The sequence below is a fragment of the Platalea leucorodia genome, assembly GCF_965183815.1.
Source record: "Platalea leucorodia genome assembly, chromosome: 3".
Taxonomy (NCBI): domain Eukaryota; kingdom Metazoa; phylum Chordata; class Aves; order Pelecaniformes; family Threskiornithidae; genus Platalea; species Platalea leucorodia.
In genome coordinates, this window is record NC_138825.1 from 121,761,713 (window position 1) to 121,788,447 (window position 26,735).

Genomic DNA, 26,735 nt, shown 5'->3' on the forward strand with positions numbered 1-26,735 from the left:
TTTAAAATAATCTCTCTTTAGTCCTTATTCTTTCACCTTGGTCTTGTTTCAAGATACTGGTGTCCTGTCTTCCATGCGTGAAAAAAGAAAATGCGTGCAGATGCTCCTATTCAAACAGAGATGGTGGGGTTAACTCGAATTTCTGAAAAGTGAGAAGAGGGGCTTTTTGAAAATAACTATCATGGAGAAGGGATTGAGGAAGTCCTTTTCCTTGCTTTTGTTGTGCAGCATAGCAGAGTATCCCATAAAGGGGCTTATCAGCTAGTCTAGAGAGAAGCACAAACTTTGGACCCAATTCAGTTGCCTAAACAGAAAAGCCTGGTGCCATTTGAGATGTCCTTGAGCCCCAGGACGTCCCTACCTGGCTGGAAGATGAGATGTGAGGCTTTCACGTGATCCGTACTGCGATTCTCCTCCAGCAGGGGCTGGAGGCCCGGTGGGCAGGGCACTGGATGCTTCTGTGTGGGTGGCTGAACCAAACTCCTACTCAGCATTTTGTTCCTTGAGAAACTGATGACGTTTCATTTTTGGATTTTTGCTTTCTTTCTTTCTTTCTGGTACTGAGGTAATAAAGCACTAACTCCATGGAGTGCAGAGCCAGCTTTGCTGTCTTTAATTATCTAGATAGCAAAAGTCAGCCTACAAAATGGAAGGTCATAGGGTAATATATAACAAGAATTGTGAAATACCTGAGGGCTATCACTTCTTGCACGTAGGAACCAAATCTCTCAGTTGTGTCAATGGCCATTATTCATAGACAGTTCCTTTCTGGTATGGTCTCTAGTTCATCTGAGGCGAGTGTTGCCCTGAAATTGGGTTCATCTTCTGGATTTGCTCTTTTCTGCAGACATTAACAGTGACAACAGGACCTTTTGCTGTGGGACAATAGCGGTAATGACAATCCTGCCACTATTTACTCTTTCCTTTGTTTGTAGCACTAATAAATCTCTGAGTGGCTGGAAACGTCATTGTCAGACAGAGGTTGCTGCTGGCCGAAAACCAGAGAAAGTGGGAGGATTAAATGGTATCTAACTTACAGTCTAGGTGGCTTAGTTGCAGTGCACTGCCTAGACTAGAAATTTAACTTCATCAGAATATTTTAAGTGCTGCTGCATTAGGACCATATTTTCAGTCAGACTGGATAATCTTTTCTGTAGTCCATTCTGTGTTATTAGACACTGAGAAAATGTTTAAAGCCCATTAACTCATCTTTCACTCATTATCAGTACTTGGTAACTATGTCATCGTAAGTGGACTATCTCAGGATGTGCCATAAGGTAAAAATTTTTGCCTTTCATCAAGGAGTTGCCTGTACCTTTAATAGCAGAATACAGCATGTACCACCATGGAGATGTTTGTGTGAATCCAGCATGTCCAGGCTTGTCAGGGCCACCTTAGTGCCCTTTCAATAACATTGTAATTTCTTCAAACAAAAGCCTTTGAAATTTGAACAGAAATATGACTGACACATGAGCTAAGTTACTGAGTGTATGGGACAGCTTGACCGAATTGTAGCTGTTGCTCAGAGGTCCAGCCTTTTCACTTGTATGCTGTATTTCCCTGTTTAGCAGCGTGTTTGTTCTGAAGGGTGAGTTTCTTTGAAAATTTTAACTTTTTGTTTTCCTGAAGTTTGAGTTGTTATTTAAAGAATAGTCCCTCTATTTTCTTTTCAGAAGGAAATTATTGCCCTTCTGGTTTATTGACGACACGAGACGGGCTACACATTATACCCTTTCTATACACATTTGTGCCATAGGAGCACAGTTCTCAAAAGAAGGAAGGTAACTCTTTACCCTGAGCAACAAACACCTCATGTTATACAAACAATACAAATTTAATACAGCGGTTTAGCATCGTGAGCACACGTGTTGGATCACTGCACTGGGGTAACAGAGTTATGGATGCTGCTGGAAGGCACCTCCGGAGATCACCTCGTCCAAGCCCTTACTCAGAGCAGGGTCAGGGCCATGTCTGGTTGGGTTTTGAATATTTCCAAAGACAAAGAATCCACAACTTCTCTGTGCAACCATTCCAGTGTCCTACCCTCATGGTAAAAATGTGTTTTCCTATGTTTAAATGGAATTTTGTGTATCTCAATTTGTGCCTGTTGCCTCCTGGCCTTTCACTGGATACCAGTGCTTATATTTAAGAATGCTGTTTTAAGAAAGATACTGCTTTTAACTTCTCTGTACATCAGAACTTAAACTTCTAGCTGTTTCCATTGGGATTATTGCATCCTTTAATAAACTTTCTTTAAGTCAGTAGCTGGGAAAGAAAGGATATTTCTGTTTTTCCCGCAAAATGATTCCCAGTCCTTTGTTTCCAAGTCAGGAAGGTCTGAGGGCTCTAACTTGATGGCACAACCCTGTGCTAGCTCCCTGCTGACTCACAAAGTTGAGCTGAACTCTTATGAATGACAGACCATGTTCTGACAGGGACAGTGAGGTTAATCGCTTGTATCCCTGCAAAAATCATGCTTCTTCCCATTGAGTTGGATTTTCTGTTGTTTTACAAAGCATAGTGGTATCTGTTGAGAAAGTTTTGTTTCAAAATGTGAATTAATGGTTTAGAACGTGAAGTTAGAGGACATAGCTAATTTTTAGCATGTATTATTTGAGAAGAGCAGAACCAAATTGTAATGTAACCACGTGGATGCCCAGTCCTAAGTTAGTGGTTATGCTGGTGCTTTGCTGAGCAGAGCTGAGCATTCTGTTGAAGCAGATGGAAAGTAAAAGAGTACCCAGCGTAGGTGAACATTTGTAGCTTTCAGTAGGAAGTCCTGCAGGGGGGTTCAAATTAAGGGATGGATATCGACATTAATGAGAATATCAGTTTTTCAAATTTTCAGCTGCTTATTTCTTACTACACTCATAGTCTACAGAGTAAAACAACTGTACTCACAGTTTTGGGGTGGTAGGTCTTTGCAAGCATAATTGGGTGTCCAAATACCTTTTAGCAATGCAAGCCGGGTAGTCTTTTAATTGACTCCAATATAGCACATAAGGCTGGTGTTAAACTGTATCTTCTCCACCGAGGTTTGCAGGTAGTAAAAGGAGTTCTGGCTGAAGCCAGGTGGCAGGTGTAACTTTCAAAATGTACATAAAATTATAGTAATTTGGCTTTTTATGACATTTTAACTTTTAAAAATATTTTTTATAGTAAATGTAATGAAAGTAAGCAAATATTATTTCGGTCTTATGAATAAGCTTAGAAAAAGGTTAAATGATTCATAATCCACCTTTTAAATAGTGTTAACTGAGCAACTTCAGCAAGGAAAATATCCAAGAACTATTTTCAGAGTTGCCCAGTCATGGCAGATTTGCAGTCCAAGATGCAATGTGCTGCAGTTAATATGTTCACAGCAAGAAATGACTAATGGGAAGCCAATATCCTAACATGATACCTTTTTTGATAATTTTAATGAAATTAATGGATGGTTTTTGCTGCAAATAGTCTTATTTAAGATAGTTTATAATTAAGTATAGAAATACAAGTCTGGAATATCCCTAACAGATGCTTCTTTGAAAATGTTCAGTGACGCAGATTCCGCACTTATACCAATTAGTCTCTGTCAATGTTTAATTATTTTCCTGAGACAAATATTTTCCTTTATTAAAATTCTGTTGCTCTGAATTATGCTATTTTTCTTTTTAGTAGATAGGTTCTTTATGTATTAGAAGACAGATATAAAATTTCCTTCAGTCTTTGCTTTTCTGGTCTAAACAAATTCAATTCCTTCAGCCTGCCTTCAAGCTTGAGTCATCAATTCCAAACTTTGAGTAGTTTGGTGAGTTGTAGGGGATTTTTGTTTGTTTTAGGGTTTTTTTTGACCTTTTCCAGTTTCTCCCTAGTTAATTTATATGTTTCTTAAGCTCTGGTTTTCAGGTACAGGTAGTGTATTTAGCAATAAAAATTACTACTGCAAGTGCCTCTTTAATTCATCATCTGTCCAACCCTCTAGTTGGGACACTTTATCTGCTGTATTTTAGCATATTTGTGTATCCTTTAACATTTTGTTTAGGATTACAAAGTTCATCTTCTAGCCCTGGTATTTTCCCAATAAATGCTTCTGTAATGGTCTCAACCATTTATTACTTGCCTGTTTGCAAGCAGCTGTAATGCAGTACTATTGCACAGTTTGCGCCTGCCATTTGACTTCAGGAGCATTAGGTTTCTCCGAGTGAATGTGATCAGACTCTGATCACCCATCACTGAAAACAGTATGGTTTTGAAGCCAGAGAGTTGCTCTGATATAAATCCCATGTGGAACACACTGTCACCAATGCTTTTGCTCTACCAACTCAGGAAACAGAGGTACACCTGTAATATCTCTGCACCGTACTCTGCAGACAAAGCATGGCTTTATGGCTGCCTCCTAGACCCTATCATGGATAGGAGACTGGTAATCTCTTAAGTCTTAACGTATAAACCTAGTAGCTATGTAGCCCTTATTTCTGAGGAGGAAAACTGTGTTGCGGGTCTCCTCATAGCATGATTTATGCTTATCTGAATTACTCTGTGTGTGTGTGTGAAAAGATTAGCGAATGGCAGTTCTGTTACAGATAACATCCAGTTGTCCGGCTATCAGTCATGAACAGAACATGTGCTTTAGCAGCAGGGCATAGCAGTTTGCTTAATCTTTTGGATACAAAGGGTAAAAGGTCTTGGTTCTGACCTCTGCTGAGTCTGTGCCTTGCTCGTGCACCTTTTCTGCCTCCGGAAAGGTCCATGAATCAATTTTCAGCTGACACTCCTGTGCCACCTGCAGCTTTTGGCTCCAGCAGCGACTGTGGCTGGGTATAGCGCAGTAGCGTAGCAACAGCTTCAAAATACGGATCCGTATTGTCTAGGAAATTGTTACTGCACAGTGATTGCAGCAATAGCAAATACAATGTAAATACATGGGTCATACTGAGAGAAAATTAAAATGGGGTTTATTTACTTGTTTCTTTTTCTTACAATTTTCTTTTTGTGACCCCCTCTTTGATGTTCTGAAAATAAAACTGTTATCCCAGCCTGCGGGTTTTTTTGTTTGTTTGTTTGTTTTTCTTTTGAAACATCTCAGTTCCTTTTGTTACATTTTAGGAGAGGAAAATGTTTGGATTTGTGGATTGATTACTTTTTTGCTGTCCCTGACAACTTATCTATGTAGCAGTACTGTCAGCTGTTAAATGGTTTCTGTCCAATATAGGGGGACTTGTATTATTTTTAATTGTTTATCGGAGAAGTACCTAAAGAGCAGCTCTACTGAGGCTGGTGTTTTACAAACACAAAGTAGTAGATAGTCCCTGCAAAGTGACTGGTAATGATATATGTAAATTATTTTGGAATCTGCAAGAGGAAAGCTGCTTTTCTGCTCTGCTTTTTGTTTTCTTTGGAAACAGGGGTTGGATTTGGCTCACCCGACTTAAGGTGTGTCTGTAAGCTGTATTAACTACATCTCTGCAGGATATTTAGGCCATTTTGCAGCAAAAAGCTGTCTGAAATAGCGCAATGGGAGGGTAATTCATGTGGCCAAGTGTAAGCGTCAGCTGTAGGGTGAGGTTAGTTGTTCTGTGGACTCATTAGTTGTATTGAGTAGGGGCCTAATTCAGTTCTCCAACCATAGGCATCCAGTGCTGCTTTAGATGCCTTAAGGCTTCCCTCCTGGCCTCCAGCTGCCTCTGCAGAAGGCCACGGGTCTCCCATAGATCGTTTCTCGTATGTGGTTACAGAGTTCCTCAGCTATCCTAGGGCCTCTCGAATGCTGCTGGGGATCAAGGTTTAGGCAACTGAATCAAGCCATAAACTTTCACTGCATACAATGGCATGGTCACTTGAAGTTAAATAAACTGAATGCCACCAGTGACAGTTTAAATAAAAAGCCTGGATTACTAGATTAGACTGGAAGCTAGTTCTGATGATGGTATCTGGAAACAAACTCCAGACATATTTCGCCCCCCTGACCAGGCTATTTAATTTTCCTATTTCTTTCAGTGTCCGCACTCAGCAACAGCTGAAGTGCAACTGTGCACTGTTGGACAGTTTGGCTGTTCACTGGACTATCTAATTAATCAGATAAAATAATCTCCGATACATCTTAGCATCTTTCCAAGACTGAGAACCAGCACTTTCTTTAACTTAAGTCAACCCTTATCCTTCACTTAACAGCAACCTCTATATACATTTCTTTCGACTATATTTGTTTTGTAGTTACTTTTTATTTTAGACACCATAGTAGAAAAGAAAAGCCAACTGAATTTACTAGGTTTGAATTCCTAGGTACCCGTTCAAACACAGCTTAAGATTTTAATTGTGAAAAGAAAATCTGCTTTGTTTCTTTGGGTCATAAGACCCCATGTTGGAGGGAATTTTCCACTATTCTGCAACTGTATTTACTGGTCCATTAGAAATATTTTCAGTGTTCTGTCATACGCTGTGATTGTGGCTGAAAAGGAACACCTGAATATTTTTCTATATCAGTGGCGATTTTTTAAATACTTACAATTGCTTAATGGCAAATGTTATGAACCTGTATGAAACTATCTTCTGTAGGGGAAAAAAAAAAAAAAGGAGGTGGCATGTCACTAATTTTAGTCATTGATTTGTTATCTGCAGGTGTGATTTTTATACTTAGACCTCTAGACGATCCTTTTCATATCAATTAATGGTACAATTATGGTTGACTTTTTACTGTTGGTACATCTCTGATAATGTTGTAAAACATCAGTGACCTTCATGAAGTTATAGTGATACAATTAGGAACAGAGGAGAAGTGAATTGGTTAGTGCACAGGTCTGGTTTCAGTACAGGCAAGCAGTGTTTGAAACCAGGATTTTGATTCGTGAGTTAATTGATTTTCTGTTGCAGCCTCCATGCAGTCACCTCGAAGCACTCTACAAGTGTTAATGAAGTAAAAGTTGAGAACACATCTTCCGAGAGAAAAACAATATTTTCCTGCTCATGTGTTTATTAAAAATGAGGCACAGAAAAGTAGAGATCTTGGCACACTCACCAAGATTATTTTTTTTTTTTTTCAGTTCCTGGTAATCTGAGAAAAATTTCATGAGACTGGAGTGACCTTTTGGGACATGAAATAGAGTCCTTTTCTGTCACAGACAGCCTCATCACATAATGCATAACTCATAAACCGATCAAGGTTGATCTAAAAACTAAGTGGCCATTACTATTAATTTTGGAAATCTGTTTCAGAACATCACTGCTCTGATGGTTTGACACCTTACTCTAATTTCCAAATGACATTTATTCATGTGCAGCTAATACATCCTTGTTCTTGTGCCAGCATCGTCCATTAGCATTCATTCTTTCATTTAGTGCTTTTTTTTAAATCAGTTTAGGCTTAGACATCCTCAGATGTTTTTGGGCTAAACTAGCCAATCCTTTTTGTCTCCATTTCTTCCAGTCGTCACAGTAATTCCCTTCTGTGCATATCTTCTTTCCACAAAGATGCCTTTTTTTCACAGCTGCATCCTGTCTCAGGTTGCTGCTACTTTTATAGCTAGACTAAACAAGCAGCAAAAAAGATTCTTTTAATAACTTGCTGGTTTAAGATACCCACCGTTGTTTAAGTAAACACATCATTCTATTTGAGGTGAAATATCCTGATATAAACACATTAGAGTCAGTCAGAAATAGCTTCATTAATTTCTTTGTGCCTTTCACAGTTTTTGACTTATCCTGACACCTATTTTCCTTTCGGCAACAATAATGTTTTCTAGCATCATGGTAAGGTTCCCTAGCCTGCCTGCAGAGCACCAGCAGGGCGTAATTCCCACTGTCCCATTGGCATTAAGAGTGCTCGCAGGTACCAGTCCTGAGTCTTAAGTTCAAGAGCTTTGAAGGGCTTCTCTCTGGATCCTTAACTGACATTTTGATGGAGTTGTTCTCTTGTCTATGTTACTGCTCTTTGGGAAATCTGAGCATCTGAAGCTCGACACCATATGCCCGTAGTTTGAGGACTGGTTGAGAAGCAAATGGAAAGAGTGGAAGCTTTGCATCTGAATATGTAGGTATTTAATCTCTCTTCTGACCTCTGCTCATGTGTATTTGTATCATTTTTTGGTTTATTTTAAAATGTATTTGATTAAAAATCTGGCCAGCAGAAGTGTGTTATGCTTGCCCCACAGAATGGATCATTTATACTTGCTCTATAAATATGTGCATCCTTACCTGTGACACTGATACTTTGGTGGCTCCCTGTTGCAAGAGGGCCTCTGTTAGCCAAAACTGGCATGTGACTGGTTGGTGAGGTGTCTAAATAATACTGGCAAGTCCTCATTAAATAGAAATACCAGGAGAAATAACTTAAACTTATAAAGTTTTATTTCTTAATGTCTCTAGAAAGTTTTCCTAATTTTAATGTCTATTAGCTAGAACTTTCCAGATAAGTGCTGGAGAAAATAAATCAGGAATCCTGAATTTCATAGAGTAGACTTGTTGACCTAAGAGTCCTTTTTTTTTCTTTTTTTTTTTTTCTTTTTTTTTTTTAATATCGTGCTGTGATTTGGGCATGGAAGGTAACCTTTCTTGTACATATTATGGGCTTTTTCACAGGCCATCAAGGAGGCCCATTAAGAATGAAGACTGCACTTATATCCCTGTTGTTTAAAAATAATTATCCAGGAGCTCAGTGCTGCAGCATGCTGAATGCTCTGATGGTTATCCATAAAAAGTATAAAACACATGCCTGATGTTTTAGGATATAGAAACTTTCATTCACATTTTTCTCAATCATTTTAAATTAATAAAATTATGTTTCTACTTAAATGCTTCAGTGCTTTGGGAAAAGGAAGAATGAAAAGCAGGACTTTTTTTAAAAAGCTGATGAACCTTTAGAGAAGAATCATAGTTTTTAAGGAAGAGGAAGTTCAGTGGACAACACTAAAATCCCATCCTTTGCTTTATGAAGGTAGAGAGGTTAATTAATTTAAAATGTTATCATATAGAGAAATCATAGATAAATTTAGATGTAGGGTATGAAACTATAAGAAACTAGATACCAAAATGAAAATATAACAATTAATGTTTCAGTCTCTGTGTCATTTTGGGGACTAAAGAAAATTAAACTTGTCAGTTCAGATGAATATTATAAAGGGCTATAGGGCCAGTATTTTTAATCAAGCAATTCAGTGTGGATCACAGTTAATATGCTGTCTGCTCAGTGGGTCTTGGTGAGATTTCAGGGATACTTCTAAATAGTAGCGTGCTCAGGCTGAAAATGTAAACTGTGCTGAAATTAATAAGAGTATAGGACTGATTTAGTGCAGACAGGATATTACTCAAAATACTTCGATGCATACTCTGTACATGCAGTTTGAATATTTCTTGGATTTGGGGATCCATCTGTGTAAAATTTATGAAGTCTGTTTTAATGATTGTCTGTCAGATATAAAATTGCTTGAACATCGGTCTGAGCTGCTTGCTTTTCTCTGTTGTTTCCATGGTGGAATAGAAGTTGAATATGGAGAAGGAGTAATTCTGACTTGGGCTAGAAATAGCAGTTCACAAACCTCAAATCTATTTGATTTAAATAGACCGTCTTAAGGAATTCGTCCAGTCTAAATTTCTTGGAGGTCAGTCATTAAGTTGTAGATCAACTAATGGGGAACTCTGATCACATCTGCCCAAGTACCAACTGAGAAAGAGCAGCTTTTTGAAGTGATTCAGCTGCTGTAACATGTAAGAGGTCTGATCCCGTGAAAAGCAACTGCTGGAGGCTGGGCAGGACACCCCAGGGCATCTAACATGGCCCTGAAGGGCTATGTCTGAGCAGTCTAACCCCACCATCGATTTCTCAAAGCCTTAAGTTACTACAAGGTGATATTTCTGTGAAGAGATGCTAAACAAATATACTGGACAAAGGTCCAGTATCAAAAATTTGTTATATACCATGTGGCCTGTTTTGAAGAGGCACCAGTCTTTCTTCCCTTTCTTTGGTGACCACATGGATTTGTAAATAAGCAGCAATCAGTAGTTTCTAGTTACATAGTGCATAGTTACAAGGTGACATAAAAAAGAACACCTTTGTAAAAACCACACATTGTTTTATGTATGTATCATACTGCAGGACTGCATACTTTAATAGACTTTATGAGTCATCTTAAATGTACGTATTTTCACCAAATGTAGGCAGGGTGCTTATCTGTGGAATCAGTAAGTTCACCCTGGTCCTAACTATTCGTGTACTTTCGTTGTGCTAGCGCTGTGTGCTAATGAGCCCGTATAACGAACAGCAGAAGTTTAGAGCAGCAAATTCGCAGTCATTTGGCTCCTCCCTGTGAGATTGCAGAGGATGAAGTTTGGACGGGAGCAGAGTTTCTTGCAGGCATCAGGCGCTGATTGGCCCTGGGCACCGTGGCTGATAACAGCTAAAAATAGCACGGGTATAAAAGCCCGGCGAGCAGCACAGCTGCCCTGGCATTCCCTCCTCACTGCCAGCGAGGGAGGAGACGGTGTTCTCCAAGTCCCGGCAAATATGTGACCAAAGAACATTCTGCTGCTTAATTCCACTTAGCAATTAACCTGTCAAATAAAGGCGCACACTGGACTCTCTGACTCATGGGGGAAGCAATCAAGTTCTACTTTAAAAAAAAAAACAACCCCACACACAAACTGAAGGCCAGATTTTCCAAGCAGGTTTTCCAAGCAGAGTGTGGCAGGTGGGCTGGTGGAATGTCTTTGGAAGCGGGCCTGCAGAATATCTGTATTTTTACGTACAAGGATGTTGTACATATACTCACGTAATCGCTTGTATAGGGAGCATCCTCTGCGACGATGGAATTCTGAATACTTGGAAAAACAAATGTGTTTTTATTTGACAATGGTTTGACTAAGCTGGCATTGAGGAGTTCAGGAATCTATTCTTAGCCTTGCTGTTGCTTCTGGGGAAATCAGGTCACTTCCTTGCATTGCTGTTCCCTTTCAAGCTCTGCCTGCCTTCTGTTTTAAACTGTAGACTTTGGGGGAACAGTGTCTTCAGTGGTTAATTGCATTGCGAGATAAACCTTTGGATGTCTGAAGTGCTTTGGATGAATAAAGGAGGCAGACACCTGCGTTGAAGAGCTCCCCTTTTAAAGTCTGGCAATAGTTACACTGAATTGAGAACAGGGTGTAATCAGGGAAAGCATTAGGAAGCCTTAAAAATAGGTGGCAGTATCAGCCCTGTCAATAGTAAACTATTCCCTCCTGTATTCATTTCAGTTGCTCTGAGTCCTCCTCTTTGATTTTATGAAGCTTTTCACTATGGAATTTGTATGGCTGGATGTCCTTTCAGTTTAGTTATAGTATTTTAACTTTTTTTCTGGTTTATAATAATATACTGCAAGGTTGACAGAAGACCTGGCTAACTTGCCTCCCATTTTGATGCGATACACTTAATTTTCTGAAAAGGTCACTTATAACTGCTTAGCCATTTTCCCTTTCACAAGAACATTCAATTACCTTTTAGTTTATTTTTTAATTGAGAGATCTCTTATGGCAAACGAGATACTTGCAGAGGATATTGGTTTGGTAGTTCTGTAGACTAAAGTCATCTTCTGGTCAGGAGACCCAGTGTGAGCAGTGGTGGTAGAAACTGCCACACAGTGGCTTCCACCTAGTCGAGATACAGAGCTGAGAGGAGTCACTCCTTACAGCACACCTATGTCACCCTTCTGAACTCTTCACCTTTCCTCTCTGAAAGTCAATTTTCTGTGTAAACCTGTAGCCAAGAGAGAACCTGGGAGTCTCTTATCGGTGCCGTCCTCTGCAGGGGGATTTAGGCTTTCTCTCAACATCATGAGATACCTTTATATATGTATTTATGAATTAGACTGGCATCAAGGCTCACTTGTTGCTTGGGTAGGAATGGGTAGAAATTGCTAATAATGAGTAAAGGGCTCCATATCTCATCAGCACTTTTCTAACTGATGTAGGTCTCCCAGGAAAACCTGCTCCATTTTCTACAGTTGTATCATAATTGTCATCAAGGTCAGAGCAGTGAGACTGCAAAGACGGCTCTGTGCTTTGACATTTCGATATATCTATGAGGTTGCTTCCAGGTATTGCGGCCGGTGACCAAGGGCCCTCACCTTCCTTGTAAAAGTTATACCTGCCACATGCACTATGTTCAGGAAAAGATGAAAAATTTTTGGAAAATCTTCCATTTAAGAGGAAAAAAATCTTCCATTTTTCTAGTTAGACTACCCAGTATTTCTAGTTCTGACAGACTTAATTGAGGCACCATTGCTATTCAGACTCCGTGCTCAGAGCTGAATTTCATACAAAGATTTACTTTCAGTGTTAAGCTAAGCTCTTCTTTAAGAATTGCCACCACCCTTTTTCATTTAAAGATGCGTGACACAGTCTCCAAAGTCCTAAAAACCTGCACAATGCGGTCACTTGTGAAAATCTACTAACTTGAAAGCGTAGCTACAGCAGAGAGGTTCACATCTGTGCTTAACCACATTGCTCCGATTCGTCCTGGTTGTCTGCATTAACTCTGCAGCAAAAAGGGTCCTCAGGCAAAGAAAAACTAAAATGAGATATCACCAAGTCAACATCAGGTGCTTCAAGACGTTGAACTCTTACATTGAAGAAAGAAGGAAAAAAAACCAAACAACCAACGCACCATTCATTTAATAACAGCGTGAGGTGATGCCCGAAGGAAAGTGAGCTTGTTCACTGGCAAACTTGGTGGAAACTTTATCACAGAAGTACCAAAAGGTGAAATGAAAAATGAATGAGGGCAATTTTCTAAGGAGAATGGAAGAGTTCTAGAGTTCACTGTGAGGCTGAAGGTCGGCCAGCGGCATTAGCCCAGGCATACAGCACTGCCACTGATGGGGTGGACCATAAAGTATGCAGAGGTTAAACTTTACTGCCATAAAGAGAGATGTAAAGGCATTGATCCCTGCTATTTCATACTGAACAAGCATGGATTTATCAAGGAGCCAAAAGCCAGAAGCCCTTTTCTTAAGCCAAATGGTACGTACACCTCAGAGGATCCTGTCATCCACTGTGCAGATCCACACACATAACCTGCTGTGCGGGTACTTTATGGCTTAATCTGGCACAGCTAAATGTCACTGATGCCAACATTTGAACCCATGGGAACTAGTTTGAGTCACGAGTAATTTCAGACTGAGTTGTTGAAGGCTTCATCTTTTAGGAATAATGTGCATCAGAACATAGAAAGTAATTTCTGCTTTCAGCCAAATTGTTTGCTAAACAACAGAGTGAAACACAAATGTATCCAATGAAATCAGCAGCAATTGTGCATTCTTTGGGCCTTATTTACTGGAGGAAATTGAAACCTAGCCTGAGATCTGCATGAGATGTACATGCCATTTTGAACACTTTCTGTAAATAATAATTCATAAATTGCGATTGGAGTAGTGTGTTGTGTGATGGTCTTTTGCTTGGAGGGATTTAATCCTCGTTTACATGTACATACTTCAAATCCTAATTAATTTAGACTTAATTTATGACAATGAAGCATACCAAGAAATGAACAGAAATAGTCTAAATAGGGACTTGCGCTAAGAACACTTGTAAATTAAGACGGGGATATGCATTACTCTGTTGTGGACTTGTAAGTAAAATCACATAAATTTAGTTCTGTGACAGCAGTGAGTCAACAGCAATGGGTACATCACACTTACCTGGTGGTGTTTTTCTTCATAACACCTAACAGTATGGAGGATTTATTTTGGAAAACAAGGGCTGAGGGTATCTACATTCCTCCTTTCATCAGCTATGGTATCCAGTGGCCCGCAGTTCGGGACAGTCTGTAATGCCCTCAATTGTATCCCCTACAATACCACTTTCCAGAGCAGTCTCAGTCCCATTTGGAAGTATCTTTTGTTTTTAATGGAAATGACGGTTTTGGAATGATAGTAAAATAAAGGAATAAAGGAATAAAGGAAGAAACCGCTGCCCTCTAGAAGCCTCTCTACTGAACGCGGTGTTAGGAGATGATTGTGTACCTTTTAAGTGCCACTTCCCTGTGAAAGGTTAGCTGTGGCTGTCTCAACACGAGCGCTGAGATAATTATCCATAATGAAATCCCTCTTCACACTGAACAGCAGCGGGTTTTTCTCTTGAAGTTGTTAATGCTTATTCATGTTACAGCAAAGTTTGATACTGCATCTCTGTGAAAACCTAATTATACATAAAAATAATTTCATGCCTTTGGACTAGAAGGTACTTTGCCAAACTCCTGTCTGAGCTGATTCTAGTGATCTACCATTCCGTTAAACAGCTGAGTTTCATCCAGAGACCTTTAGAGCCAAAATAATGCATTTTCATACGGTAAAGGAGAGCTCCTGTAGCTCTTGGCTATGACAGACTCATAATGTCTGGGAGATGGATGTAGAGCAAGCTATCTAAAACTTGCCTGTTAAGGGGAGTGCAAAGTTTTCTGGCCTAGATTTTGCCATCTCATCCCGTTTCTTGGGACATTCAGGCTGTACGCCTGTTGTATCACTTGATGTCTTCTGTTCCATGCCCGTGAGTGTGGGACAATTTATAAGAAGCAACAAAATCACAATTCCTCCATCAAACCAACAAGTTCTGAGGCACTGTACATCTCTGGAGTTAAGGGGAAATATCTGCTCACCCAGCCTTGGCACGAGGCTAATGAGAAGAGCTTTGTACATCCTTGCATGTCTTGGGAGGGAAACGTGCAGTCTGACCCCAAATATCTGAGACAAATCCCTTTTGCTTTTTCTGAAGATCAAACAAGAACTTGATAGTGATGCATTGTAATTCAAAAGGAAATTAAAACTATTGATTTCTTGCATTTATTAACTTGTTAAATAAGTAGCATGTTGAAGCTACCATAATGCAATAAATGCAGTTGCAAATGACCAGTAATTCAGAACTGTCCCTGGAAAATATATTTTCAGAATCCATTCAAACATGCTGGTTTAGTACCTGGTTGCTGCTTAATTGTGTTTTTTTAGGCAACTAAGCGGTTAAATAATTCCCAGGTAAGACCATAGCTCCAAATACCATTTACTGCAGCTCCAGCAAGATTTTACTTCTTCTTTTCATCCATAATAGAAGTTTATTCACAACATGAAAAATGTTACCTGTGTCGTGTAAAACTTGTAATGCCCCGCTCTCACAGAACGAGTTGGGCAGCAGCACCGGGGGACGGATGCGCTCTGTGCCCTGATCCTTCTTGGTAACTTAGCGGTCTGCTGGAGAACTCCACGATAGAGTTACATTCTGGATGCTTGGCCTCTGATTCACCCCCTCGGGACAAATCTTTGCTGGAAGCGAAGCTTGGATCAGGCCTGTGAAAGCTGATAGTGCGTCCCAGTTCACCTACAATAGAGGTCTTCTGTGGAGATGTGGCAGTTCCTTTTCTGAAGCTGTCCTCTTCTTTTATTAATGGGATGACGCACTCATATTCATTTATATATCTCATAAACCTCAAACTATAATGACTTGGCTTATGAAGAGTTCATAATTCAGTGCCTAATGTTCTTGTACGTAACTCAAAGCCTCTGCTACTTCTGACTTGTGAGAAAATGATAGGCCAAACTAAGCGATTCATTCTTTGCAGTAAAATGAGAGTGTACTAATTATTTATCAGTATCGTACCCTTAATTTGGCTGAAGAAAGAGCTGATTTCATAACACAAAACAGAGCTGTGTAGGCAATAATAACCATTATAGCAAAAAAGGTCCCACCCAGATGTAAGCGATAAGTCAGTTTTATATGACAGCAAAGCAGTAAATAGGTTCCTGAAGTAGTACATATATATATAATTTCCTCCTTCAATATTTATCTTAAATTAAGCTTTCAGAATCTATTTTAAAAACCACAGCTTTTATATGAACAAGGACTCTGTTTTGCTTGGTCTCTTCTAGGGGTTCCATAGGGAGATTTTTGAAAATCAGAGGTTTTTTGAGGCGGGCTGGGTTATTCTCTCTGTGGATACCTACAAGCACAGCTGGAATACCAGACATGTGGTGCTCACACTACAGCTTCTGTAGCCTCCGCGCACCCCATACCAAGTCCTGGGGCAGGGGATGAGTTCAAGGTGGTGCCTCATGGGTGAAAGCGGATGGGGAAGGGAACCTTCCAGGGGCGCTGCTGCCCGGGAGCACCCTGAACCAGATGGAGTCTGGCCCGTTCCTGCAGTAATTTATATCTGGGGCAGGGTGGAAATGGCTTCAGGGCATCTTAGCTCCCTTTCTCTGTATTGTACAGTTTCCCTTCTCCTTTGCTGAGCCTCAGCACAATAATCTTCGTCTTGCAAACTAATTATAATACACCACTAAACCCAGGCGGTAATTGGGAAGGAAGGATTTAAATGTTTTGAGACGTTGAGTCTCTACCGAAATTGCTACATCTAGAGTTTAACTTTCAGAAGCGCAAGGCATGCACAACTTCTGAAGTGGGAGATGACACATGCATAGAAATCAGGCACTAAAGCCACAGATTTCTTTTACTTAATAATTACAGCAGGATTTGTCTGACCATTATAATGTCTTTATCTGAGCTTGTTACCCTGAGCTCCCTTTATTACCAGTGGAAAAAAGTAGGCACTTCTAGGGCACATTTTTTCATTCTAAAATAGATATTTAAATAGGTCACGTGCATCACATCTTATAAGTGCTGGTATCTTGAATGCTGATTTTATTTAAACATTTTGGTTTAGCATTAGCAGCATTACCTCCTTACTGTTCTCATAGCTGGCAGTGTTGTCTCTTCCAGTGCTGATATGTACGCTCCTGTGATATAAATTGTTCAAAGCACTTGCCTATATCAAAACAGTGTTTTAAATGAGGCTGGAGCTACAGGTAACCTCAGTCAAGATGACCCACTTCCCCTTGTTTCCAGGAGCCCTCATTAAAGGGAAATTACGTCGTCACTTGAGGTGCTAAAGCAAAACATTTTTTCAGCAAAAACAAAAGCTTATAATCATGTAGTTGATAATATGTCATTTAGGGATGCATTTTAGAGATACAGTGACTATACTTATGTTTTTGGCAGACTTTTATAACTGTAATATATAATTAGAATGCAATGATTCTTTTTGCTACATGTAAGTACACTTAGCCCATGTCCTTGGAAGATTGCCTGTAGGCCTAGGAATAATTATACTATAAATGTTTGGTAATTAATGTACCTGGTCCAAAAATTACATGTAAAAATTTGAAATCAAAGCAGTAATAACACTTAATTCTCTTATAGTTAACCTTCCAGTTATTTGAATGAGTGCTAATTAGATCTAAAAACCATAAGTACACTTTTACACTAATTATAATGTTGATTATGTTGTAATTACAGTTGCAACAGCATAATGAGATTTACTTGTTAACCATTTCAGTGCTTCATGGAGCGCACACGAAACGGCTGCTGTGGGAAATTCCCGTAGAGCTTACCCAAAGAGCCACGGAGATGTTGGCTGCCACTGCTCTGGACCCGTGTCAAATGCCTAGGGGTCACAGCAGGGAATTAAAGATCATCACGAAAGCACACAGCTAAGAACACTTTCAGGAAAGACGAGTGTTTGATCATGTCAAAACCATACCCAAAAGGCTTCTCTGTGTCAGAAGGGGAAGGTAAAAGTGCTCGTGTCTGGCCGCGGGAGCTGCCGCCAGCCTGCGAGCGGGAGCTGCGGCAGTCCCGAAACGGGAGCAGAGGGTGGGGGAGCAGAGGTGAAGGAAGGGACTTTGCAAGGGCAGGAGGGCACGGAGGTAGCCAGTCCCTCCAGGCAATGATGGCAATGAAGAGGAGGTCCCATCCGACCCCTTTGCCTTCGTCCGCTCCCCTCTCCCGTGCCAGCACTCCCTTCCTCCGTGCCTTCTAGCTGTGTCAGGCCTTTCCGTCGTGTGCCACCTCTCGCTTAGGGCTGCTGTGCGGCGACCTCCGAGTCACGCAAGGAATGCAGGGTGAAGGAAGGGAGTAGAGATGACGACAGCATGTCAATAGCAGGCTGAGACCCTTGAAACTTTTCTTCCATACTCCACCCCAGCGTATCATCACTCTCCTGGCCCCCCTCTACAACCAGCACCCTGAGAAATAGTTATGGGACCCAAATATTTTATTTTCCCAGGGCCCAGAGGCTCTTCGTTCTCCTGCGTAACCCCATTCCCGTTCCTCTGCTCCTGAACTCCATCAGGAGTGGTGGCACGATGGGTGCTTTTCTCACCCAAGAATATTCAGTTTCAGCTTCTGTACCACTTTGTACCTCACACAGGGGTTTTCGCCGAGGCAGAGCTCTGCTTTTCTGCACACTCCTTGCACCGATGCAGCGGCCAATGCACAGGGTGAAGAAATTAGGCTCTTTTGTCCTTACCATTCTTGGCAATAACAATATGAGGACTTTGAACAGCTAGAAGCAGGACACACACCCTTCAGAAAAGAAGGAAAAAACATCACTGTTGCTTAAAGCAATGAAACCAGCCTGCTGCGGACCTTCCCTCTTCCCGTCACTGGTGCTCCCAGCCGTAGAATAAGGGAGGGAACAACAGAAACGCTGAAAACGAGCAGAGTTATTTGCTCAGAGACGGATCCTGCCGTAGGTACCAGGAGCTTGTCCCCTCCCCTGTGAGTTAACCCCACCCTCTTTTTTTATGCTCTGGGCTATTTTGGGCAGGCAGTGAGAACTGCAGCTCTGACAGATGAGGATACCGTACCAGGGCACAGCAGCACTTGTTGCTCTGAAGGAAACTACACAGCCGTAACAGGGACTGCTTCTCTGCCGCCTGCCTTTTTTTTTTTATGGTTATTATTTATTTATTAACCTGCAAACTTGTTTTCTCCACTGGTTTCGAGCTTTATCATTACAAATGATGTTTTAAAAGCTTTGTGAGAGCTGTTCGGAAGGCAAACCTCCCCGCTGTGCAGTTGAAACCTCCTTTTGCCACTTAATAGCGGGAGATCAGCTGGTAGCCTTGGGGGTGAAAAATGACAGACTCTGTTCCTGCGAATGGGGAAGGAAAGGACCCTGAAATTGAGCTCTTTGTGAAGGTAAGTTGCACTGTGAACTGGACACTGGTGTGACTCTCGGATCAGCTCGGCTTCTACTGAATAATCCAACTTTAATTTTCTGGCGCTGAGCAGAAGCGGTGCTTTGACAGCCCGTTATCTCTTGCACACATGTTGGCACTGCTTTCTTCTTTGTGACATTAGAATTAGGTAACGTTGTGGAGGGAGAGTCAGAGTTCCTGCATTTCATTGTTATTTCTCTCCTGGCGAGTTTGTTCTGTTATTCTCAGCCTGCTGCCTGCAATGTACTGTGTCCTAACTTTAGGCTTTAGCCTTTAGGTTTTTCACTAAGAATCCTGACTTCCTTCTCCATTTTTGGGAAGAGAGCACGAAGAGCTGAGGGGTACCATGATTTGGTACCTCGGCAGAGGCTGTCAGGTCTGAAACACTAATAGATGATAAACCAAAAAGGACTGAAATAAGCTGGCAGTCTTCTGGTTATTTCCTGCAATACTTTTTTTTTTTTCCTAAAAAAATGAAAACGGAATCAGTATTTACTCTCAGTTTCCTCAGCCCGAAGCTCATTCTGATTTTACACCAGGGTAACTGAGAACAGAAACTGATTAAATGAAAATCTAGAAAAATAAGTACACCTGTTATATGGTAGGATTTCAGAATGTTTCCAATTTGGGTACGTCTGTTGGTCTTGGGCTATGAAAATCTTACCATTAAACGCAGTGGCACAGTTCAAACCCATTACACATACAACCTTATTAATAGCAAACTTCACGCAAACTCTGTCCCAGTGAAGAGCTCAGATTTTTTGATGTTCAGAGCCTGTTTCAAAGCCTGTACGTACGTCGAGGCTGAAATCCACTATGTCCATATAAAGTGCAGGTGTTTGGTCTCTCCGAGCCCGAACCATCCCTGTAAATCGATAAGATTATTATTAATATGCGGGAGTTACATCAGACCCTTTGCAAACAGAGTACTGAATGACTGGGAAAGCAAATTCCAACCCCTCCCTTCTGTCAAGTTGAAGGTGTATAATTGCTTTGTACTCCCTGATGGGTATTTTGGGCTGTAAGTTGAAATGTCAGCCACATCCATGATGTGTATACATGGCCTCTTCACGCATCTTCCAAAACCAGTCAGTTCAGATGCAGCCTTTCTGACCGAGCCAGCGTTGAGGTCTTTATCCCTAGCAAACAGATTCTACAGGAATTTCTGGTTCATAAATGCTCAGTAGCTCCTTTGTGCAGAGCTTAATGTATTAAACTGGACCTACATGGGTCCATACATCCAGATACCTTGCCTCTTACAAGTTGTTTCTACCAAAGTGAGTGTAATGGAGAAGTTTGTGGGCTAAAAAATAGCTTAGAGGGATTGTCTGGCACTCTGTCATCACAAATGTATTGTGGAATACAAACCTTTAGCTACAGATTTGTTTTAGTGCCCACACTATTTTATTGAGGCTGGTACGGATGTTTGTGATATATGGTTCTTTGACTGCATCAGCTGTTAAAGTGAAGGTCATTGCCCAGATTCATTGTCTGAACTTCTGGATCCATAAGTTACTGGACAAAATTTGCACTGCATTCAACTGAGCCGTGCCATCACCTGAAGATTTATAACTCCAGAAAGAACATTTTTAGTAATGTGACTTCCTGCATAATGCATGGTACAGAATTGCATAGAGACTCTCACATAAAACTCATAATTTGCAGAGCTGGAGCAAAAGAATTAATTGGTATCTTCCTGAAGACTTTCCATTTAGGTTGAAAAATTGCAATTCTTGATGTTTTGGAAAGGTGCCATTCATTTAATTAGAAGTCTAAAAAGTTGTACAGTAAAGCGTGTAACCAGAATATTAAATTATACAGCTCAGACGTTGAAAATAAAAAAGAGCAGAACATCCAAACAAGAGATGAGCTAAAAGTTGAAAAACAGGAGCATATAAGAGAAATATGAACAGGTGAAAACTTTCCTGGAGCGTGAAATTTAAAAGAATAGGATATTAGTGAGGGGAGATAAACAGGAAGGCTGATCCAGGAGAGAACCTGCAAAGGAGAAGGCACTTACTCTGTTTTAAGGCTGGAAAGAAGACCAGAAAGGTGGCAGCTTCTGGATGAGTATGAGATACTGGGACACGTGGCAAATCTAAATACACCAGACCACGCTTGAGGCAAGTTCTAATAGCAGGAGATGTTGGGGTCAACGAGCATTTCATCATTTGATTTTTGTGGAGCTAATACTTCATTCGAGGAAAAGAGTTCTGTCCTGCATCCTCGAATGAACACACAGCCAGAAAATGCAGAGATCAGTGAGAAAAATGTAGGACAGCAGATGTGGCCTGGAGAATACTGTATCCTCCATAAGCACAAATAAACCAGAAAGGGCTGTTTTTCACCAGCCATAGAGTCTCTAATAAAAGCAGTTTCTGTCTCAGGTTAAAAAAAGAAAGGCGTTACACAATTGCTCTATTTCCTTTTTCTATTTAACAATCAGGAGAGCAGGAGCCTTAGAAAGACAAGTAGAGAGATGATTGTAAACGAAAGAGCCGTGCTGTAACCCAATGCAGGTGAGCTGTCTCCGGAGCTGGGCAGGTAGGCTGGGCACCACAGGACACAGCTCAACCGCTATGGCACAGGTTATCGCACCTACTTGTTATCATCCCCACTGATTTTGCTCTTTTTCTAACGGTTCCCTAACCTGGATCTGTGAGATTTTTTTTTTTTTTTTTTTGCGAACGAGTGTTTGTTCTTGCAAGATGCTTATTTGAGAGTAACCCCCCCAAATCTGGGGCGGGACACAGGCAGACTGATGGTGAGAACGGGCAGAGCTGAGGAGCGGTGCGGTCCGCCGAGCAGATAATGCTGCCTTAATCAGATCTGCAGTTCGTTTAAGCGGGCCTTTTGTGAACGCTGAAACTCTCCGGCAGCAATTCCCCCTCTAAACTTGTTTGACAAGGAGTTGGAAGAGGCTGCCAGGGAAAAAAGCTCGATGTGGGGTAGCGCGAGACGCTGGCAGCAGCGGCGTCGGGGAAGTGAGCATCGGGAGGTAGCGCTTGCTCTGTGCTTAACCCAGCTTGTTGTAACTCAGGTTAATTTTAATTCTTTGTGTGCTGGAGAAGCAAAGTGCTTCTGTATAAATGACACCCTGATGGAAGGTATATTTAGCTTTTTCTGGCAGTCTTGCAGCTGTATACTTGAACATAATGACTACACTGAAATGGTGCTCTTTTTACATGCGGACTATTAAAATCCATATGGGAGGATCACAGAACTTTTATGGTTTCTTTCTGTTTGCAGTGGAAACAGGTGTTTGGATGTACATTCCTTGTGCTTCAGAACTAGAGTGGTGCCTGATATCCAGAAAGTTAATTTGAAGGGAGATACATTGTATACATGGAAAACAAAGCACGGTAGAAACAAGACTTGAGCGTACAACTGTCTATGTGCACTGGTCAGGATGAGTGCAGTCTAGAAAACAAATGACACAAACGGTCCAAAGTACATTTGATTTAAAAAAATCTTCCTGCTTTAGAAATACTCTGTAACAAGATATATAATAATGCATGTTTTGGGCAATCAAAAGGCGGTAGTATCATCATGGTAGTAGGAGAATGAGTGGTGAACTGGCAGACAGTTACTTCTGCAAGGAGTCGTTGTGGTATTGAGTGATTAATGTTCTGGATATGTTCATCAGCTCAGGGGTGCAAGAACTTTGGCTTAAAAGGTGTAAGGCTTTACTTCACAAAGCGTTCAGCCACAGTCACACCGACCACCCATCTAGAGAAAACATGAAGGTGCTTGCAAATGTAAGAAGCAAAAGAGACCTCTCAAAGGCCTTGAGCTTGCACACTCACTGACTCATACATCGAACGTATTCCCGTCTGCCAGCGGAAGGCATAAAGGCGTAAGATGCACCGAACGCTCTCAGCCCCTTCCTCCCATGAGGAGCTGAGTGTTGTGCGTGACCAGGCACCGTGATGGTGTGTTTGCAGTGTCGCAGGGATACGGCACCAGCCAAGGCAAGGTTCAAGGACTAACGGTGTCCAAGTATTTGTAGGGCCCCTTGCAGTCATTTCGTGATAGAGGATTATCACAAGGAAAAGAGGTTAGTCCTGGGATGCTCACCGTCTCCTGGAGCAGCAGACAGATGTGCAAGGAACCTGTGAGCCCTTTGTCATCTCCAGCGGTTTCATTTCTGATAGTTTTAGGTGTCTGTTAGGAGTATGTTTAAAAGCGATGGCAAGATTTGGAACCAAACTTACTGGCCCCGAATGAATGGGTCAGAGAGCCCGGCCGTCCAGGCCAAAGCAGTCGTCCTGCTGATTTAGTGTGCTCTGTCAAAAGCCCAGGGGTTGCTCTCTTGGGAGGGCATGGCTGCCCTTCTCCCCTCCTTTGGACAGACTTGTCCCAGAAGTTATCCCAGGGAGGTGCAAGATTTTTATGCACTCTGGGGTTTCTTTTTGTGCATTTTTTGGATTTTTTTTTTTTTAAAGTTATCTCTGATGAAGGGTGATTTCAAACTCACCCTGGTTTGCAGTTTGGTGAACTGCTGCAAAGTAGCTATAAAGAAGATATAAATAAAAATATTACTCCTGGTACAAATAATCATTCCCTGCTATTAAGGCTTTTGTGGTTTTAAGGTAAGAGAGTCACTCTGATAAGAAAACTGATTACAGTTTCAGAATTTAAGGGTTATCAAAACCAGTAATGGCTTTACAAACTGGGAGAGAGGACTTGACGGGAACCTTTTAACCCATTATAACAATACAGGCTCTGTAATTTATTTGATTCGTAGGCTGCCCTCAAGAAGTATTTTGATGATGAGTAGAAAACACAATCATATCTGGAAGGTACAAAGTTTGTTTCTGTTTCTTGAGAAGTTGAAGTATTTTACTGGGTATGATGAACTTCAGCGAAACTTTCTAGGTAAAGAGGAAACAGTAAAGAGAGAAAAGCACAAGGAAGAATGATGATACTGAAACATCTGATTCAAGCTGTCTGGTGCTCCAAGACCGACAATAACATTTTTTTGGATCCTTGTTCATGTGGTTGGCCAAGGCTTTCACATTTTGAGAGAGACTTAGACACCCTACAAAGCAGACACGTACAGCGCGTGCAGTCTCTGGCATTTTTCAGCTGTCACCCTGGAAGTGGCTTGAGCATGGGGGTTTCTCATGGATCTTGTATTGTTGACCCATTCAGAGCTGTCGAGCAGATGATGGGCACCACGGTTCATGTCTCTTCCAAACTTATTTTGGTGAGGCAATGTATGAACAGCAGCCTAAGTCTCCTCTTCTAGTGCACTGGCCTTGTGATCAGTGTTAAAGTTACCAAACTTACAAGGTTTCCTGGTAGTCCGGACACCAGCGTACGTACTGGGAGGAAAATAGTTTTACAAGGTTTGTTCAAACATCTAGAAACATGTTTCATAAGCTCCATGCAGGCAGACTCCGATGTTTCAGTGTAGTTCTGGCTCAGTTCCTATCTTGCTCAGTTCTTTTCAAATCAGGAGCGCCTCCATTGAAGCCCACAGAGTTTATGTGTACATAAAATGGGCACAAGAAGAGAGTCAGGCCTCCTAAATTTGAATCACACTGTTTACACAAGAAGCTTAATAGTAGCCCACTACAGACCCAGTTAAATCAGGGAAATGCTACCTGGACTGACAGTTACTTCTCTGCTCTTTTTATTAAGTATTTTCAATACAGTAATAAAAAGAATAGTCAAGGGAAAAACATCCATCTTGGCAAGATCTAATTTTGCTTTAATCTTATATTGTTAAATGAAAATAATTCAATAAATTAACAAATAGCTGCCTAGCAAATGTTTTAAAATTACAAGTTGCTTGTTTTTCCTTGTGATGAAGAAAAACAATACTCTAAAGAAGCTTTAGCCTGAGTTATACAACCCAGAGTCTCTATGTCTGCGGGTCTGTTTTCCCTCTGAGCATTCGCAGGCTTTGTTTTGCATCAAGACAAGTGCCTCATTGGTGGGAATATCAGAGATGGGCAGCGAATAGCTTAAGCATGCCAAATTTCTAAAAGGACTTGTGATTATATAATGACCATTCCTGCCACCTTGAACCTAGTCTGGAATGCTTTTAGGATTGCTTGGAAACGATCTCAAGTTAAGGAGGGATTTTTGACTATGACTCCTTCTGCCTAAGTTCATGACCTAACCATTAGTTTATGGCTAGAGGTGAGTGACACCCTTATCTGCCATGGTTTGGGGTTTTTTCCCTCATATAAATGGCTGTGACTACTTGCTTTTTATTGATGTTTGATGGCATATATGTTATATATGTTAATTGTGATCAAAACATCTGATTGAAATGGAACATATTCAAATGCTTTGTTTAATATGCATAACTCTACTTCTTTAAATGCCTTTATAAATTGGATCCATAATTCAAATGGATAAGACTTCAGAAAGATTCAGGATGGGTCATATCCCATGGCCATAAAAGCCAGTCAGGTTTGTACTGCTGAGTTCAATGGCAGCAGAGTTAGGCCAGCTTAAGTGTATTTGAGATGTTGTTTAAACTCCACCTACTAACTCCTTTATTTACTCCAGCTTTTCTGAGCCACATAGTCAAATCAGGTAAATGCAGTATTTTAATTCTCCCGTGAAGAACTGGTGATATTCATAATTATTATTGCTTGTCCTTAGACATCGCCACTGGTATGCTTTGGGTGCTCTATGTTTAGCTGCAGATAGCTCTTTTTCCATCTCTGGCAGCACGCGTCTCGTCAGGCTCCCAGGTTGTTGTGTCATGGTTCAGCAATGACAGTGAAGCTCCAGTAAGTGTCCCCAGGAAACTTTTATCGGCAATATATGGCTCTGCTGCCGCTATTCCAGAACAGCAAATGTCACAGAGATCGTTTGACATAGCATCCCAAAAATACACAGGGATCCCTTCCAAGAGAGCCGGTAGGAAGTACGTCTGCCTGTGCTCCAAAGTTAAATGTTAGTATCAGTTCACCTGGCTATGTCAAATATATTTTGATGGAAGGCTGTATAAGGATCATTTAGAATAACATATTGATCATGACAGCAGCAATATTACTTAGTGCCTGTATGACACCTAATTCTTCAAAATCTGGCAGATATCAGCAACATAATCCCAGTAATACTGCAAAGAGGTAACGTAAACGCTAGTATTTCCATTTTGCAGGTAAAAGCTCTGGTAGAAGATTTTTCAAATTACTCTTTTTTAGTAGAGTCAGACAGATGCTAAAGGTCTGTGAGTTTGCGTGTTAGTTTTATACATGAATAAAAGAAGGTTTCAATGATACTTTTTTTTTTTTTCCAGGCTGAGTCAAAGTCATAGGGAGAATCAGACGGCATAAGGAAGGGTTGGTTTTGTGCTGGATTCATATTGTATTCAAACCCATAAATCTTACGTGAACTAGGAAATCAGAGCAGGTACCTAAAGTGCTATAGTAGGTACTTTGAAAATAGCTTCAAGTGGTCTGTTTGGCACAGTAAAGTTTAACGCTGACAAAGTCCAAAATAGATCCTTCTGCCCTTTCCTTCCTTGCTCCTTGCTCTCCCCATTTGTTTGCACTTCTGTATTGCTGACATGCAGTAAAACCCATCTAGATGTGATAACAGTGATATATATGTACATCTGGAGCTATGAGTTAAAAAAATGTTTGATTTTTGTAGGTCTGATGTGTTTAATCAGCATCATGTATTCCTGGCATGATTTTTTATATTAGACTTAAGAGTTGGAAATTATTACAGTGGAACAAAAGTCATTCAAAATGTATTCAGTTGTGTTTTGAAGATCCA

At 40.8% G+C, this 26,735-nt stretch overlaps 1 protein-coding gene across 2 annotated transcripts in view; it reads left to right on the plus strand.

Annotated features, from left to right (window-relative positions):
* CLIC5 (chloride intracellular channel 5) overlaps positions 1-26,735 on the plus strand; it is a gene marked incomplete at both ends in the record, with an annotated part of 73,766 nt that overhangs the window by 2,384 nt on the left and 44,647 nt on the right. Inside the window, one exon of one of the 2 annotated variants that reach the window (XM_082307293.1) lies at positions 18,865-18,969. The exons of the other annotated variant lie outside the window; for it this stretch is intronic. Coding sequence (XP_082163419.1) covers positions 18,907-18,969 — 63 coding nt within the window. Of the gene's footprint in view, positions 1-18,864; positions 18,970-26,735 lie in introns of those variants that run through there. 2 annotated transcript variants of the gene reach the window in all.